The 19576-nt window shown below is 35.5% G+C and overlaps 1 protein-coding gene and 1 long non-coding RNA gene across 3 annotated transcripts in view; both read right to left on the reverse strand.

The window, feature by feature from the left end:
* LOC105431179 (uncharacterized) overlaps positions 1-19576 on the reverse strand; it is a 43464-nt gene that overhangs the window by 9123 nt on the left and 14765 nt on the right. For both annotated transcript variants that reach the window (XM_011645209.3, XM_011645210.3), the window contains exon 3: positions 4351-4405. In XM_011645209.3, coding sequence (XP_011643511.2) covers positions 4351-4405 — 55 coding nt within the window. The remainder of the gene's footprint in view (positions 1-4350; positions 4406-19576) is intronic.
* On the reverse strand, positions 7500-13763 carry LOC148937074 (uncharacterized). Its single transcript, XR_016138706.1, has 3 exons — positions 13623-13763; positions 13391-13490; positions 7500-13266 (listed from the first exon to the last, which is right to left on the reverse strand). It is a non-coding gene; the product is annotated as an uncharacterized LOC148937074 (long non-coding RNA).

Consider the following 19576-nt stretch of genomic DNA (forward strand, 5'->3'; position numbering starts at 1 on the left):
TAGCCTCGCCGACGTGGTGCGCCTAATCGACGCGGCCGCTTATCCCGAAGTGAGACACACTGAAGAACGTGCACGGGGCGTGCGCGGGATAATGACGAGCGAGATCCGAATCGAAAGTTATTACCGCGTTACAACCGCGGAATATCCTCCGACAACGACACTTTCCTCGATCTCTCGATAAGCAAAAACCGCACTCTCACTTTCGATCGCGATGAACGACGGAATCTAAAACGAACCATCGGAGATTTAGAGCGAAGCTGTAAAAAACCATCAAGTTGATGAAAACTTTATGATCTTACCTACGTATCTCTGTCCATTTTTTTATTTTATTAACACCAAAAGCACCAGGTTATTTTTTTACTTTTGCTACTTTTTTAAATTAATATAATTTCTTTTTAGTCAAATCAAATCAAAAGTAGGATTTTATATTTCTCACTTTAATATTTTATTAGAATGAAATAAATGATAAAAAGTTGAAATATTTCAGTTGAAATCGTATTTTTAATAAGAAAAAAATATATTAATCTAAAAAAAAGTAGTTAAAAATGACTGCTCCGTATTTTTAGTCTTAACAATTTTTTCGAATCGCGATATCAGTTTGTTCTCAAAAAATATTTCAGTACAACTTCTTAAATGCATTAAACGTTAAATAGAAAGTTTGATAATTAAATATCATATTAAAATCTTCGCAAATAAATTGACGATTAATGAATTTAGATAATAACGCGTTATCTAATCACAAATTACTTAGCGAAATATAACAAATTCTAAGAAACTTGATGAGAAAGAATAACGAACGAGCATTTAGACGCGAAGAAAATTATGAATGATGACATAGAACTATTAAATGAAATTTAGCTTATTACAAAAAATTAGATTCTCTCACTTAATGCATTCGTTTAACCGCGAATTTCGAGAAGGCTCGAAGCTCGAGAGAGAAACCGCGCGGCCGGTCGAAGTCGTAATAATTAAGGCCGTAATCGCGGTTACGGTATATAACCGCTAATTATTCATTAACAATTAAAATCTAATTACGACACTATTCGCGTATTGCGGATCGCGGCGGTAATTACGATTATCCTTGAATCCTGGCAGAGAAAGATTATTAGCCTCAACAAACGCAACGCGGGCGCTTATGCCTTCGATCGCCTTATGTTACGCGTTCGTCGATCGCGGATTAAATTAAAGATGATATAATAATCTAATAATCCACGATGTGATATCCCAATTTTCTTCATCCTTCCTACTTTCACTATCGTGCTAACGTTCGCTAATCATCGCTACACGCAATAGTTTCAAACGTTAATATTAATATCCAATGAATATCATATGGACATCTATTTTTGATCATAATAATATTCCAAGAACATTTTCATAATATTCTTCAAACATATAGCAATGAAATAATCCCATAATATTAAAGAATATTAAATAAAATATTAAATAAAATTTATAATATGTTCTTGATTATTTCAATTTAATTTTGTATATAAGAAATAATTATTATTTTAATAAAAGACATACTTAAAATGTTCTGAGAATATTATGACATTCTCAGAATATTATTTAACATTACGTTTAAATAAAGCTCCGTAAGAAAACGAATCCACGAATAATAAAATTAATGGCTCGAGTAATCGATATGAAGATACAGCGAAATTGACATAATAAATCATTTAAAAAGGACTCTGGCAAATAAAAGACAAAAATAAAAAAAAATATCTTAATACAAGGAATCCGTTATAAAATAAATAATGGAGGAGTTCCTCTGTAATTGCTATCCTTGAATAATATTTATGAGACATCGCTCTACTCCCCCCGTATAATTTAAAACGGACGATACGGTTCCCTTAAAAATTAAATACTCGTCCCTTAAAAATTAAAAATTGAAAGCTGTACAGTTTTAATAACGTTGAATTAAATAGTAAAATTCGTTCGAATCTCGGAAAAAAATTTCATTTTCAACGATTTACATTACAACAACAGTCGGATGAAGTCGTTTGTCGGTATTACGCGGACGGATGTGCACGCGATAAGAAAATTATACGGTGCGAGGGACAGTCTGACTTCCGAAGTGCGTCCGAAGGGATTAATCTCGAAGGGCCGAGAGGAACGAGTCCTGCTCGAGGATGACGTGGCGGATCACAAATTAACGAGTCGTGTGCGGAGTGGCGGAGGCGGGACGGGGGAGATGAAACGCGCGTAAGCCGGCGCGGAACGTAATTTTCAGGCAGATGTGCGGCTACGAAAGGGAGATCATTGCGTCGGCAAGGAGCAGCTGAAGTAGCGTGAGAAAATGCGACCGGATCATCAACGTCGTCGTTGCGGGCACACGCGCGCCCGTTCGCTCGAACTCGCGCCGGGATGATAGTGACCGTAGGGCAAAGTCAGGGCCGTCGCAACCTCGCCGAGGACGACAGGTTGTTACGTCACGAGGAAAAAAAAAAAACTCGCTTTCTTCTCCACGAAATCCTCACTTCTCTTCTGTTGTTTATCTGGAAAATCCGTGTGCTATATATAAAGCGCGAGCTACCTCCTGTTGAGTCTTTCTGTGCTCCGAGAAATTTCGAAGTATGACACGACTAACCTTTTATTGACTCAAATTTTTTTCGTGCTTGAAAAAAATTGCAATTGTAATTAGCAAATGTTGAAATATGCACCAATAATCAGATTCCTTATGTATATAAGATTTCCTGATTTTTTTTTTTTTATTATAAAATCAAAATTATTTCAATATCAAAAAGTGATAACGGTGAAATACTTAAGTTAAAATAAAAAAATAAATAAAACCTACAAACATGAATATATAAATATGTGCTTTCAAAGTTACATGATGTTATAGGCTTGATATTTGAGTCTAGCGATCTCTAACATTGTGAGTCCTGAAATAATAATTACATTCAGAGATACTTTCTCTTTGATTGTAAAAAGAGAAAACTTTTATTATAAAAAATTTATTTATTAAAAATTATAAAATATAAAATATAGATTGTATGAGAATTGAAAAGAAAATAAAGTTTTGCTAAAAATATTCCTTATTTTGAAGGATTTTGTCTTTAATCTACTAGGATTGAGAAATATTAAAGAACATTTTGGAATAAGAGAAAGTAATTATTTATTATTTTGGAATAAGAGTAAATCCGCGATAAGAACTCGCGTTTCAAGCGGCACAATTATCGATGGAAATAGTTGTGATTTTTATGAATATATGAATCATAATGATAACGCAAGTAGATTCATGCGTGTTATAGATAAATATGCCGATATGTGGAGCGTTTGATTTACGACGGGGAAAACTGCAAGTTGTAAATTACAGCTATGATTATAAAAATGGAATCATAAATTTCCAGCGAGTGCGAAACGTTTCGAATATTAAGATCCAATTAGAACGATAATGAGTAATACACGAATGTCACGAATGTTTTTCCCCTAAATAAAATCGCGCTTCTTTCATTTTCTTCCAGTTATCTTTCGCATGCCATTAAGATGCTTATTCTAGAGAGAAGAAAAACGACAGTTTTATGAAGCACTTAATATTGGCGTAAAAACAACGTAACGTCGAGTCGGTGCACTAAGCGTGGTAAATTGTGAAAGTCATCGTAATGACTTGGTAATTAAATAAAATCAATCACAGAAGTCTGAAGACGAAACTTCATTATTTAACATCCCTGTTCGAAGAAAATTACTAGTTATGTGCTACAAAATAAATTCAAAATAATTCACACTTATTCGAGCTTATCTCTAATATGAGGAGGCAAATACGGTATACTAATTATTTAATTAATCTTTGACAGATCTTTGAAAAATAAAAATAGTTCGAGTAAATTGATAGAACAAAAAAAATAAAAAAAAAATCTGATACTCAGAAAAAAAATTAATCTTAAATCAAAACTATATATTCTCATATATATAAGCAAGAATATTATCTTTATATAGAATTTTTATATAGAAGATTTTTAAGTTGAGCAAAAGTAATATTTATATCAATACAAGTTCAATCAAATTAAGACTAAAATTTTTAAGAAAATTATAATATTCTCATTTATATATAAGAATATTTGTCTTGATTTAAGACTAATTTTTTCTGTTAATTCTCTTATTAATAGAAATTAAAAATTAAAAAAAAGTTTTAAAAGCTTTCATACTGCCCTGATTACCGTCCCGATTACCGTCCTGTTTCTCCATTAATGGGCCCAGTACGCGGTGGAATTTAGTCAATGAAAATAAGATAACCGCCGGGTGCATCAAATGAGCCTAATCTTACGCGGTAGTCGTTGATTGCGTCTCTTTATGAATGAAGAAGAAGAGAAAAAAAAAAGAAGAGACGGGAAGAGAGAGCGAGTGACTCACCGTTTGTCAAACCGTCAACGTCGTCCGAGTCGCACTTGAGACCGTTAGTAATCACCTGAAACACATACGTAGATTTAGATTACGGCGGCTTATGGTTACAGTTAACAAACGGAAAAAGATTCCAGGGATTCAACCGCGTACCGAATATCAAACGAGCTGTTCTAATCATACGTTTTTCTTCTTAACAATGATGGGTTGTGATCTAATTAATGGATCAACCGACAGACTTATAATTTCGTCTGCGCCTCTATCTAAATTAATTCTCAAAATTATAGCTCTTCATTCAATGTCCGCATTTCTCCCCCGTGGCTGCTGCAATCTCAAATTTATTAATTTTCTTCGGAATTAATTACGGAAATTGGCCACGTGATGCACCATAAAAGAAATTTTTTTATATTACTAGATTACTTGTTGTTTATACGATCAATTTACTGTTAGTAATTTGTTTTAAATTACTTGTCATCAGACAATCATCGTTTGTGTTATATATTATAATCATTGAATTTTCAATACATAAAGAGAGAAAAATATTTAGTCTGCGAGTGCGCTTCTCTCGAGGCAATCAATAAAACGACTACGAAATCTTCTCCACTTTCGCAACTACTTCGCCCGAGGGCGAGGAAGAATCGAAAGCCGTACTTGCGGGCGGCGGCATCGCTGTTTCCTGTCATCGTCATCGATGATTTCACTGAGATATCACTCTTACTTACTGCCGTACGCCAACGGCATTCAATTACAGCTTCGCGATCTCGACTGTCGGGCTTTTGCGAAACGCCATCCGTTTCCACGGACTTGTATGAAATCGGATAAAGCCGTCGCTTCCGGTTGGCATCCGAGAGAGAGAGAGAGAGAGAGAGAGAGAGAGAGAGAGAGATGATGACTGGTAATTGCGGCGGTTTTCCATCCGGCATGCGTTCACCGCTATACGCATAGTAGCGGCCTATCATAATCGCTAAGAATATATAAACACGGACGAAAATCAAATATTACGCATGGGAAATGCATGTTAAGATCACCCAGAGATCAACCATCAAGCGTACGTTAATGATATGAAGTTAGCCATCTTACAATGTAACGTGAGATCCTGGGAAAGCCGTACCGATCTTTAAACGCGCAATTTGTTTCCGCTATCCATACGAGAAAAATCCTTTCATGCTAATCTTGCAATACGAGTGGAATAACGAAGAAAATCTCTCTTACTGGCTGACACCATAAATCATATTTAAAAAAAAAAAAAAAAACTAAAATTACCAAACAATTGATTTCCAACAGAGATTGATGAGCTCGAGGCTCTTAAGAAAATTATGCAAAATCTTTACCGTATGTCTCCAAACGCATTTTTTGGAAGTGAAAAAACTGAAAAACGATTCTCCATGAAAAATATACCATATCAAACTTTGATAACTTTTGACTGAAAACTTTTACGTCAATTTACAGTAATGCCCGGAACGTCATATCTCATGCTAAAAGTACGTAATTATCACTAAGAACTTCCGTCCTTGATTTTGACTGCTGATAAGTTCTTCAAACGTTACGTACATAGAAAAAAATAAAATAATAAACAATTGCAATATCGTACTTTAAAAATATTTAAATTAATAATATATCAATTCTTGTAAAAACAGATAAATAAAATGTAAATGAATTTCAATATGTAATGATTTCAATAATTAAAATTGAAAATTTCTTTTCTCTCATCAAACGTTTCAAACATTAATCATTCCAATAATTATTCCAATTTCAATAAATGCTTTTCGCTTTAGTCATATTAATATAAATACATATTAATTATAAATAGAGTTCTGCCAAAATTATAAATCATCTAAAGTAAATTTCAGCCAATAGAATCTCGTTCGAAAGAAAAAAAAAAAAAAAAAGAAAAAAAAGAAAAAAAAGAAAAAGGACTTGACCAGAATATTATGAAGATATGTTGTAGACGCAAATCTTATAGAACGCTCTTTTGTCGCTATTCATATGCAAAGCTGCTAAGAAACCAATACTAATAATACAAAAGCTGAAATGCACGCAGGTAGCATGACAGAGTTGTAAAAGAGCACACGTGCCGCTTTTTACCATTTTATCGCAGTAGAAAAAAATCTGGATTTCGCACTATTTTTTTCCATCTCGTTTTAATGTGTTCGAAAAGATCTTGATAAGTTTAGTTTTTCCTTTTAAATTAAAATATATATTGTTAATAACAAAAAAGGAATGGCGATACCATTTTTAATTCATTTCATTTTTTTTCTTCTCGATAGTTATGGACTTTAAATAAAATACAACTAAAGAAAACATCATTCTTGCCAAACTTTAAAAATTCTTTCAAGAAATTGACTTGTTTGTGTGTTAAAGTAGTTTAAAATACGAACACATCGTGATTTCACCTAGTGCTCAGCAATGCTTACTCATGACACGATCACTTTCGATCATATTTCTTGAGCGATAATATAAGATAAATATTTTGTGTATCATCATTCATGGTGATGGTGACGTAAGGGTTCTTTCACAGAAATGATCATTTTAATCTGCGAAAGCTGCTGGGAAAGAACTAGGTCATTCAACGAAAAGATTTTATTGATTATTGATTGATTCATCACTTAATAACCAATAATTTTAATTCTGATTTAACTTACACTTTATCTGTTTTTAATTTTCTATCTTTATTTTTATCTATTTTTATTTTTCTAGAACTAAAAAAAAGATAAAAAATAAGTTAAACCGAAATTAAAATTAATGTACATTCGAAATCGAAATATTAACTTGGCGTTTTCTTCGATATTTACTGGATTATAGAAAAATTTTACCGTGATGACGAATATAAATTTCTATAAAATATATTAAATTTTTCTTGTAAGGTGATTTATTTGCTTTATCCGACCAAAATTTTATTTCATCAAATTTCAAATTTTATTTCAGTTTAAATAAATTTATTTTCCACAAGTAAAATTTTAAGTACCTGCTTCTCATTAGAAACGGACATTACACGTAGAGACAAGAGAAAGAAACAACCGCGTTCGTCGAGACTCCAAGAAAATCATCGACGTAGCAATTTGCACACACAAGTTCGACGTTTCTCCTCTCCGTTAAAAGGAAACTGTCTTACCACCGTATATAGACCGTAAGCAATTTCGCGGAGCATCCATCCACCAATCCATCGTTGCGGTGTGTGTCGGCTGCTAATTGTAGCCCTCTCGCACGCGTTTAACCACACGATGAACAAAAGTGTTTGGATTTCGCCCTCGGATCCCCGGCGCGACGTTGTTCAAGCCACGTGACGTTTACGTATACCACGCCGCACCGTATGTAAACAATGTTTGGACGGATTCCGTTTATGTCGAAGGGAGACCCGGGGCCCCGTCGGGTGTCCCCCGGAAGGAAGTGGAAGGTATTAATATTTCTCGCACGACACCAACGGGGGACGGGGGGAGCGGGGCAATTGTCGGCGGTGGTTACTCAATCTACTCGCATTTGCGTCGCGGCGGGGAAAACCATAAAGGACAGCTGACCGAATCGCCCGGGGAGGGGAATCAGCCCTTTGCGGTAAAGGCTTGATTATCGAAACAATTTGAGGAGAGAGAAAGGGAGAGCATTTCGTTAATGCACGTGAGAAACTTTACACGTCTCTGTATCTTCTTTTTTTTTTTTTTTTTCGCGATAAAACACCCTCGAACACTTAAGAAAGCTGAATCTGAAAAAGCTCAATAATACCGAATAACATAAAATTAGTAAAAAAATTGATTATTAGGAAGAATAATCTTCATTTTTATTTAAGTTAACTTTATTCTCGGTTTTTTCTTTTTTTTAAATTTTACCCTTTACCTTGTCTCAAGTCTTAAGACTGAAAAAAAAGATGAAAAATAAATCGGAAGTGAAGTTAATTTACATTGATGAAAATGGATTCGTAAAACTCGTTTAAAACAAGAAAAGATATTTGTCGCAATCGTTTCATTTCTCAGTTGCATTCATATTCATAGCTGTAAACTTTTGTACGAAAAGTTTATATGAAAGGGAATCCGATTATTTACGAGTAGAACAATACGTCATAACGGATTACTCACAAGCGAAGGTTGACATCTTCAGAACGTAAACGCATTTTCTTCGTCATCTATATATATATATATATATATATATATATAAAATATATACATTCCATCGTTCGACGCATCGGCTTGTTTCGCTCGATGAGACGCTCATAACATCACGTACAACAATGGGCCGAAGAAAAGTGCATTTGCATACACGCGGCACGAATGTGGCCATAACAATTGCGCTCAGGCATTTTTATGGTGCGAAGTTCAAGCGAGTTTTCTCCGCTTTTATAAGAGAGCGGCGGGCGAGACGCGCGGGACGAGGGAGAGAAAAATCGAGCCGCCGTCGCGCTTCTGAAAGTTACGCTCCATCCCAGCGATTGCCTTCCAAGCGATCTCGTCTTCGTGGCCTCTTGCCTCCGTTTTATCGGAGCTGTCCCCGAAACGGTTAATTTAACGTTCAAACACCCGGCGCATAAGAGCGCGCATTTTCTCTTCGGCACAGTGCGATAATTGTCCGCGCATCCGCGGATTCATTTCCACCGTCCAGTCCCAGGGGACTCGAGATATCTCTCCATCGTGACCCTAGAGCGGCACCTAGTTCACATACGAATGAAACTAGATTGCTCGGAAAGATATTTTCACCCATGAATATTCCTTCTTTTACTCGGAGCTTTAATGTGGAATGCGCAGAGCGCTTCAATTTCTTCATATCTTCTTAGCCGTAGATACGCGAACGATTTTGCCTAGAAATGCGACATGCCTAGAATGCCTAGAATTTGAGCCATCAGAATGTATAATTACGCGTAGGACATAATACTGCGAAAAATTTTTGACATTCTAGAAATCAATTGAAAACGCTCTATATAATTATTTTGATAGCTCAAAATTATTTTATAAATCTGATTTTTCAGATGTTTCAGAGAAACCTGTCCTTTTTTTTGTGTGTTCCGATCTCACAAGATCAGTGTCATTGTAATAAAAACACGCAGATGGAAATTGGAAAAATTTCCAGAATGTACAATCGATTTTATTTCTCTCGAACGATTTTCCAAGCGGATTTTATTTTGACGTTATTTCACGTTGTGGATCAGTAAATAAAGACGTTTAAAGCCAAAGTCCGATAACAGTCTCGTTCCACTGTCGAGATTGAAATTTGCAATTTCAAAGAATGCAAGTTCCAAGATCTCCGGGAGAGATCGTAAATCTCTCGCCTATTTCCGTTTGCGTAATCGGAATAATCGGAATCGCTTGTTTTTAGGGTCTGTATCTCGAGCGTTGCGGGTATAATTGGCACCTCGACGTATAACGCAACGGAGTCGTGACGGAGCGATTTATAATTCCTACAGTCTAAAGTCGCTTCCATCGTCGACGCGCCGCACTTAACAACATAAACTTTACGACGTGACGGACATGCCGTGAGTATCACGATCATTCCTCCGAGAATTTCCTCTACTTTCGGTTTTCTCCGTTCATAGAAACGTTGATGGGCAGAAAAACCCAGAGTGCCCAGATCGAAAAAAATACGTCATAATTTTTTACATATCTTTTTACATCATAAATATTTATACATCTAGATGTGTGATATTAAAGCGAAATTGTTATTTTAAACTGCGCGTTTCTCGCTTAAAATTTAATTATAGAAATACTTGATCTTAAATTAAATGTTTAAGTTAAAAAAGAAATTAAATATTTATCTGCGAAATTTAAATGAAATGTAAAATCAGGAGGAGAGCGATCGGACAATTTATAGGTAAAATCTTCATATATATAAAAAAAAAAAATATGACACTATAATGCACTATATTTCTCACGCAATTGCGAATTAAATCTTTCACTTTTTCACCGCAACCTGTAATATCCGTGCGTTGCGATATATGCATAATTTTCTCCCTGACAAAAAGATCAAATCCGCTGGCTAAATTGCGGAAATGCCGGTTTTGCCTTAGGATGAGTGATCGATTTCCCGACGAGATCTTGGATCGCGGTGTGCGACCGGGGGAGCGGCCAACACCCGACGTTCTCATCTCGCGCCGACAAACGATCTGACATAATGAACGGTAATTTCCATTGATTTCCATCGGTTCGATTGGTTGAGACTTCGATGGGTTCGAATCGGGTCCGCGGGAGCACTTTCTCCCGATCGGCTCTTCCGACGCTTCCTCCTTCTAATAATTTATGGCCAGAAGTCATTCTCGGCTGCTCGCACAACTCGCAAATTGCGAAAGAGCCGACGTATAAAACGTTAGATGCGTAACATCCGCGATAATTACGATCTCGAGTTGGCAACAAGGCGTAGCTATCATTAAGCAAGGTGTTTTTTTTTTTATTAATAAAAAAAATACCTAATGACGTCTTGTTATATATTTGTAGCGTTGATTATCTTCCATCGAATACCAATCTAATGTTCAATTTAGATCGACGAGATCTGTTTGTTTTGACATGTCCGCTTTAAAAGCCCTCGTATTTAATCTATCCGAAATATGCGTTATAAATATACAACGGTATACCGCGTGTTTATAAACAGCGATATAATAGCGACGCGAAGGAGCAAGATTATTATAGCAATTAACACAAACACGCGGAAGAGCTTGATAAGTATTGTGTAAGCTATGAAAATTTTAACTACGTCGCTAACAATTAATGGCGTCGTTATATTGCGTCGTATTCCGTAATGATGATAATCATCGGATGGCCGATTAAGTATAGCTATGATATCCGGCACCATGATAACAGGGATGATCAACGGACACGCCTGCCTGTTTCATAATACTCATACATAATAATATTTTATATACATAAGTATATATAAATCTTTTGTATCGTTTTATATTTCTTTTATTTTTGAAAAAATGGTTTTGCTGAAGTGTCTAAAAATTTAGCTCAATATAGATCTGAAAATAATTTTGTTGAACCATCAAAATTATTATAGGACGTTTAGACCTGATGATAATACTGCAAAAATTTTTTATATTCTAGCAACTACATAAGTCGAACGATCTACATAAATATTCTGATGATCCGACAAAAATATTTTAGATGAATGGTAATATCTGGTAAAATTTTTAGATACTTCAGCAAAAATGTTCTTTTCATTACATAAAAATAAAATTTAATTAAATTTAATTAAAAATAAAATTAACATTAAAATATATATTAAAATTATTCTCTCGACATTTTCAGATTAGTGTTCTGTTGAAAATTTCCAAAAGAAGAGAAAACAGTGGAAATGTTAGATAAGTTTATTTTATCGGCATTTAATATCTTGTTAATATTCGATGAAAATTAAAAAATTATCAAAGATTCTTTCTCCAAATCCTTTCTCCAAAAAAATACTAAAATTGTCATCTTTATACTACTTTTATTTAAAAAAGAAGAAACTAAAGTTCTAACTTCTAAATGATTATTTCCGGATTATTACTTTTGTCTGCCGAACTGCCAGAGAGAGATTTGTCCGAAAAATCAGAAGTGGCAATCGTGATTAAATGTGTAGTGCTCTATTTTACATACTTTTCACATTTAATTCGACGGCAAGAGATGAGAAAATTACATACTATGTCAATCATTAAGATTCAAAACGAATCTTTTGTAAAACCTAAATTTTGCTTGTCGAACAAGTTCAGACAGATAGAGCACTCTCTTGTTATTTTATGCTACGTTGTATTTTATAAACAGATTAAAACCTACGCACCAATGAAGCGTTTCAAGGCAAATGAGGTATTTTTGGGATTTGCGTCTAGGATCGATGTAAAGATGACGTTTCTGTTTCTCTCATCTTGTCGAGAGTACACGAACAAAGGTCCTACGCAGGCGAGTAGCCTTCGTTTTATCGATAACACGATCGGTCAAGGATTTACCGACAAATACAAAACTCGTGCTCTTGACGTATTGGTCATCTCGCTTTGTTCGCTTCGTTGGACAATTAATCATTCGTCAAGGAAACTAAATGGAAAATTATAATAATGTTTTTGCTCTCGAGTTCGTAAGCTGTAAGAAGTTGCGAAGAGCATACTTGACATTGATGTGCGAAACCGAAAGCATATGTCACATGTGGCGCACGTGTTGAACGCTGGAATTTAGTAGAATGTAATTGTTATATGAAAAGGGTAATGCAAGTATTTAATTGTTAAAATTTTTGCGACAAATTTCTATAGATTTTCAACTTCTCAGAAATCTAACAGATCAAATCAAATTATCTGCTCAAATGTTGTAAAAAAATATCCCCTCGGAATCCTTGGATTTTTCAGACATTTTGTTCAAAATTCATAAAATTAAAGAATTTTTTAATTTTCTAAACGCAGATTAATTTAATTTTTCTACACGACTGTATACATCTCGTACTGATTATTAACTTTAATGATTAGCGGATTATCAACAGCTCGCATTATAAAAGCAAAATTATTAAAAATCTTTTTTGAAAGGGATAAGATTTAAATTTAGAGATAAAATTTCAAAAAAATTTCCTGAATTACATGAAATTTCATGAAATTCTTTCATTTTCAAGATTAAAAGAATTTTTCTGATAATTCTAAGTTTCCAGGTTTTTCCAGGAAATAGAAACTAGAAACTATACTAACATATTTGAAGTAATTACAGATAATAGATATCTTTGAAATATTTTCTTGTACTAAAGCATCTTGAAATACCTTCAAACCTTCTCGCAAGCCATAACGATCTTGTAAATACTTTCGAATCTACCACGAACAATTAACGATTCTCTAAACATCTTTACGCATAGTACCCGCAAACAATGAAGATCCTTTAAACGTTCTGAAATCTTTCGTACGTAGCAAAGGTCTTCTAAAGATGCGTTCCAATTGACGCTTGGAACGCTCTTATAATCATATTTAATTTCCGTTTAATTCATTGTTTTTTATTTTTTTTCTTAGAACTAAAAAAAAAAAAGATAAAAGTAAACGATATTAAAGTTGATCAGTGGTAAAAGTAGACGTTAGAATCTCAAGAATTTCATCCTTGTGTTTACCAAATGTTAAGCAAGAACACATGGAACTCACATGGAACATATCCTAAATATCTTCTAACTGCCATTTCTATCAATGTCGATCAATTTTAATTTCAGTTTAATCTCAACTAACTTTTTATCTTCTTTTATGTCTAAAAATTAGAAAAAGACAAAAAGTAAATTAAAGCGATCGAAATTAATCTATATTATAATAAAAATAATCATAAAAGAGGGACAATTATTTACCGATACTAATAATAAAAAAAAAAATTGCAAACACGTACCGGGACGGATATGTTATGGTCTCACAATCAGTCGGCGTTAAGAATGCTGTTTTGATGTCACGCAGCCAGCAGCAGCGGCGCGAAAGTATCTCGTTACTTTTACTCTTATCCGCCCGCGCGTGTTACGTCGTTACGTATTGCTACACGCTCTCGTATTTACAACCCGCTCGCTCGAGCGCGCGACGTGGACTGACTGACAGCCGCCGCGCGCCGGGACGGGCGCGCGATCGCGCGGGGGAGGGGGAGGGGGAGGGGGAGGGGAGGGGAGTGCGGGATCGGAGGCCTGACGAACACGCGACCCGTGAGTACGACGCTGTAACGGGTGCCTCTTACGCTATCTACGCGTCTCCTCCTATGGCAGCAGCAACGGCCGTGAATCCCCTGACATTCACGGAAAATTCTATAAAGAAAGACCTTAGAGCGAAGGGGAGGGAAAAAAAAAGAACTGCGTACTTGGCATCGCGACGCGACGCTTGATACCATCCCGATGTGTATCGCGCTATTTTTATGGGAAGCGCAAATAGTGTGGAATACCCTTCAAGGATAGCGTCCCGCAGTTTTACTTACGTATTTGACGCAAGGACCTCGCTCTAAAAACGTCTGAGGTCTAACGAGTTCAAAATAGAATTATCAAGCCAACTCACCTCGGACGAAGGCTCTTGATAATCTCATTAGTCATTTTTCCGTAGTGGCGGAGACGAAAGTGTTAAAAAAAAAATATAAGAAATGTAAAGCGCCCGTTGTTTACTCCTCTTCAAGATTTGTAAGAACGTAATTACTTAGAATACATTTCGAGATATGTGATAATTTGATTCTGAGACAGCAGAGAAATTGAGTATATGTAAAATAACTTTCCGCGCTCTGGATATTTCCCGGAAGAGTGAGAAATATAAAAAAAAAATATATAAAAAATACAGAAAAGAGAAATACAACATCAAATTCAGCAGGCAGGATCTTAGGTGCCTATATAATTTCTTTTTTGTTTTCTGAATTTACACACACACACACACACACACACACACACACACACACACACACACACACACACACACACACACACACACACACACACACGCACACACAAATTCAAGGTAAATGCTTATGTCGCCAACGTGCTGTTATTTTAAACAGGAAATTTTTTTTCCTTTAAAGGTAACGCGATACTTTTATGCCATGTTTGACGTGTATGGATGACGCAGAAATATCGAGCAGAAAGGCAATCAGTTGCTAGTGTCTTCGGCAGTTGGATCGCGTTGCAGCTGGTAGTCCTGTAGTTTCACGGTGCAGAGTTCACGGTCGTGGGAATGAACCAAAACAACTTCCTCGCAATGCGTATAATTATTTCACGCTTTTAAGAGATGATTGACAAACGCGGTAATTATAAGCACGCCCATCGAGTTAGATAATGATCGACGCTAGCTGTAATTTCGTTCGATCCCATTTAACTGTTATCAAATATTATTTATCTAATAGATCTTCAAAATTCTCTTAACATTCCAAGCTCTTTATCTTCGAGAGCAAAGATAAAAGAACTTATCATAGAATCAACGAACTTAATATTTTTGCCTTCTTAAAACTTTAGATAACTCCAATTTTACGAGCTTTTTCTTTTGTAGTTGCTGAGAATAGTGAAAAAATTAACCGAAACGTTCAACGTCTTATTAAAAGTTCTTTTCAAAATACCGTTTGCGCTCTTGGCTCTTGTCTGCCTTATTCTTCATTTATTGTTCGTATTAATATGTCAAAGTCTTCTATTTTTGTTTATTATGTTTGAAGGCATATAATGTTACCTTTCTTCGCCGCAGAATGATATTGCCCGTTTTCGTACAAACAATCCACGAAGCGGAACATCGGACATGCACTGTGATTCGTAGCACCGTGATAGTCACACGAGCAACGGATCGTTCTGACGCCGATCGTTATCGCGTTACTCTTGATACGAAGCGCGGGATAATTCGTTCCGCGCACGTGAAAATCGAATAAGCGAAATGATAGGGGAGGAGGGGGAGGGAGGAGGGAGGGAATAGACGCGATCGACGCTGCTCGAGATCGTGCGTGCGACTGAGTCTCAGCCGAGAAAACGTGCTTCCCATCGAAAACACCTGTGTACTATCGGCGTACACTTTCACTCTCTCGTAATCGGCAGCAGACCACCAGGCTTCAATCGGAACGTTTGAACGAGCTGATTCGAGTAGAACTTTTTTTTAGCATACCGACGTCGAAACCATTAATAACCGAAGTGACGTCTTGCGAACATTTTGTCACATTGCGGCGTAATATATATTACTACGTACGTTTACGTAGTAATATATATTACTATAACAATACATCGTAACAATTATAAAATAATTTATTGCTAAAGATATAGAGCAATGAACAGAGCAATGAAATTACTTAATAAAATTATTGAGAGAAAAATAAAATTTGCAAAGTATTTTGATATATTATTAGTGATATCATAAAATAATCATATAATTTTTTCCGTGAATTATCCAGAGGATAAAAGTGAGACTTGACTTTTATTATTATGAAAGAGATTATACTTTCGCGAATATAACAGGAAGCATTTGTTGGAGCATTTAAAAATTTGACTATAGATCTGAGACTAATTTTGTTGGATCAAAAAATTATGTTTAAATATAATATAGTAAAAAATGTTTGATATTTCAATTTTCTTATGTATAATAATTTAATGGTCCAACAAATTCTTTTCAGATCTATGTTTGATTTTAGCGAAAACTATCCTTTCTGTGTAAAGAATCGACCGAGTGCAAAGTTCGTTGGCGAACTGCAATTACGATGCAACTTCGTGATGCAGCTGGGGCGATTGAGGGAAGCCGATCGAGTAGCCCCCGAGAGTTGAAAATTGCGGTTAATTGAAAAGTTACAGTGCATCTCTCTATCAACGGCAAATGACGGTTGCATTAAGAACTAAGACATCAAATTCATGTTGATCTAAAACTCAATCGATCTTCTTCTAAGTGCATACTTGCCGATCAAATCACTTCCCGTACAAAACTTGAGGCATTGGATTTCATTATTTTTCCATTTCTCTAAAAAGTGAAAAATAACTTCAATACTAAACATTAATCTTTTAGAGTTAAAGAATTATGACAATTTAAAATATTTGTAATAAATAATTAAAAATATATAACAGTCTTTACTTGTGAATTTCAGAATGTTTGTGGTATTAGGATTAAAATATACAGAAAAAAAATCGAAAATTGGGCAAGTAAGCTTATATTGCATATATTTTAGATTTTAGAATATTTCACACATTTCTACGCGGCAAATGTGAAGCGAATCGCACGAGAGATCGAGACTAATCGAAAAGCTACGAGATGTTTTTCAGCGAGGCATTGAACAGCGGAATTTCTGTCGCCTTATAATTCACGTCGCCTTTCCCTTACGTGACTCCATAATTTACGACATTTTAGAAATTAGACATGCGCTACTGCATATCTTATCTACGCTATTTATCCCGGGCATATGTCTATATGCAGAACAGATGCGACCATCGATGAAAGTCCGAGAGACGCGTTAATTACGAATAATCAATTGCGATGAACAATGTTGCGCTCCATGTACAGTGCATAATTTATATTTATACTTGGCAAGTAGCAATTAAAAAGATAGTTGCCTCCAAGTGTACCTTAAAGTATGAAAAGATTAATAAAATATTTATAATATTAATTAATTAATTATATTAACATAATAACTTAATTAATTAATTTAGATAGCGTGATTTGCGCTAAATAATACAGATCTCAGTTAATGAAGATATCAACCCCCACACGAAAAGAATAGTTTTGCTGAAGTAACTTAAAATTAAAATTTGACCAGAAAATAATTTTGTTGGATCATGATAATAATTATGTAAAACGTTCAAATTTATTAGAATATCAAAAATTTTTACAATGTTATTATTATAGTTAATATAAGTGTGTGACATAATTATTCTAATATATTATTTTTATGATCATAACATTATAATTAAAATTATAATATTATTATAATCCAATAAAATTATCTTTTAGCCAAATTTTAACTACTTTAGCAAAATTGTTTTTTCCGTATACAAATTGATATGATTGTGATCCACATTAGTCATCGTTTATATTATTTAGCATGTTATCTAAACCAATTAATTAAGTTATTAATTTAGTTAATATTATATAGTTAATTAATATTATAAATTTTGAATGATTTTTTATTTTGGCCCAAAGAAATTTTCAAATTTATATCTGACTGTTTAGATATTTCTAGTAAAATCGTTCTTCCTACCCAAATATTTCATTCCAACGCAACTCCGAATAAAAATGTACAAAGCACCGACTGCGGTCCCTCGTGACACGCTGTTACGCGGCGACGTAATATGCAAATTGACAGAGTTTATCGAATGACGAATATTGCGGTTAGGACATTTCTCTCTCTCTCTGAATGACGACGGTTCTGCGGTTCGATTGAACATGCGTGCGCTCTCATCCCGCGTGCGTTGCAGCGCGACGCGTCGCGTCGCGACGCGACGCGTCGCGTCGTGTCGCGTCGCGGTGCGTTCGACCGTTTAGAAAGCGAGCGTGTGTCGGCACGTAGCTTTGTTTTCTCGCCTGCCTGAGAATCGGGGGAAAAGCGAAACCGAATGTACGTGTGTGTACGCGTACACACATCTCTCCTCTCCTCTCCTCTCCTCTCCCTACGTGCGAAAAGGCAATGAGGAACGACAGCGTGTTACCGGTAGTTGTGTATATACACGACATCCGACACGGAGCGAGTTTCCATCTCCGATCGATATCAAACGGAAAGGAATGTTTATAGCTCTCTGCCCCACGAAATGAAATCAATTTAAAATGAAAAAAAAAGAGGGATGGAGAGAGGAGGGAGGGGAATCTCGTTATCTCTTTTCGTTATCAGATAAAATAGCGTGCCTCCGCGTCGCGGTTTAGAAAGTTTGAGGGATGAGCCGCGCATGCGAGTTGAAATAAATTAATGTGATGATCGATCGCGTCGCCTGCGTTTACACGACTCTTTCCATTTACAATATTCCATTACAAAACTGCCGGATAGATAGAGCGCACTCTACATTTCCAATCAATGCTAATGAGAAAGTTCAAAGTCGAGTTCCTTCGCTACAGATTTTAATGCAATAATATTCGTAGTATCGAATCGTTCGCCGGTGTGAAGAGTTACAAATTGCGGTGCATCGATCACCTTAATTATCATCACTTCGCAATCGTCGCTCTTTCAAGTTTGTCCGTCCGTTTCACGCGTGCGTCGTGTACACACACGCACAAGTTTCACGTCGGCAACACGAGAAATCGTGTCTCCTTCTCGGGGCCGCGTTATAAATTACATGCCGTTTTCGCGTCGTTAGCGCGCCGCGATGCGGTTTCGCAGGGTTAAGCTGTAAAAGTCACATCATTGTGAACGTAAATCGTTGCGAGATCGCTATCGACAGAACATAAATCGGTATCGCGTATATACGATATTCTCCGTCACCTCCCTTGGCAAAAAATATCCATTACTCAAAACATCCTCGATCATAGATATATTCCTTCTTACGCTTTTCGGTCTGAGTTTAACGCGGAAAAAAACAATCAAATGTGTTATTATACGATCTAAAAATTTGGCCGGATAAAGCTTGAAGGATAATTTTATTGGACTGAAATAATTATTTTGATAGTTCAATAAAATTATTTTCCATATCTACATCTAATAAAGCTGTTATTTTCGTTTCATTAAAGAATGCATGTTAATTCTGTTAACGACGAAATTATTCGGATTTTTTAATCATTAAACTACATCGTTCGTAGCTAGCGCATAAAATAAAATTCTTTATTTAAACTTAAAACATTTTTTTGTATATAAATATACATAAATGCTTAACCGTCTGATGATTTTCCCCGCGACGGGCAGCAAGCCAACATACTTTCCGCGCGTTCGCGGACGCGTGAAAA

The sequence above is a fragment of the Pogonomyrmex barbatus genome, unplaced genomic scaffold, assembly GCF_055798465.1.
Source record: "Pogonomyrmex barbatus isolate J1 unplaced genomic scaffold, ASM5579846v1 scaffold17, whole genome shotgun sequence".
NCBI lineage: Eukaryota > Metazoa > Arthropoda > Insecta > Hymenoptera > Formicidae > Pogonomyrmex > Pogonomyrmex barbatus.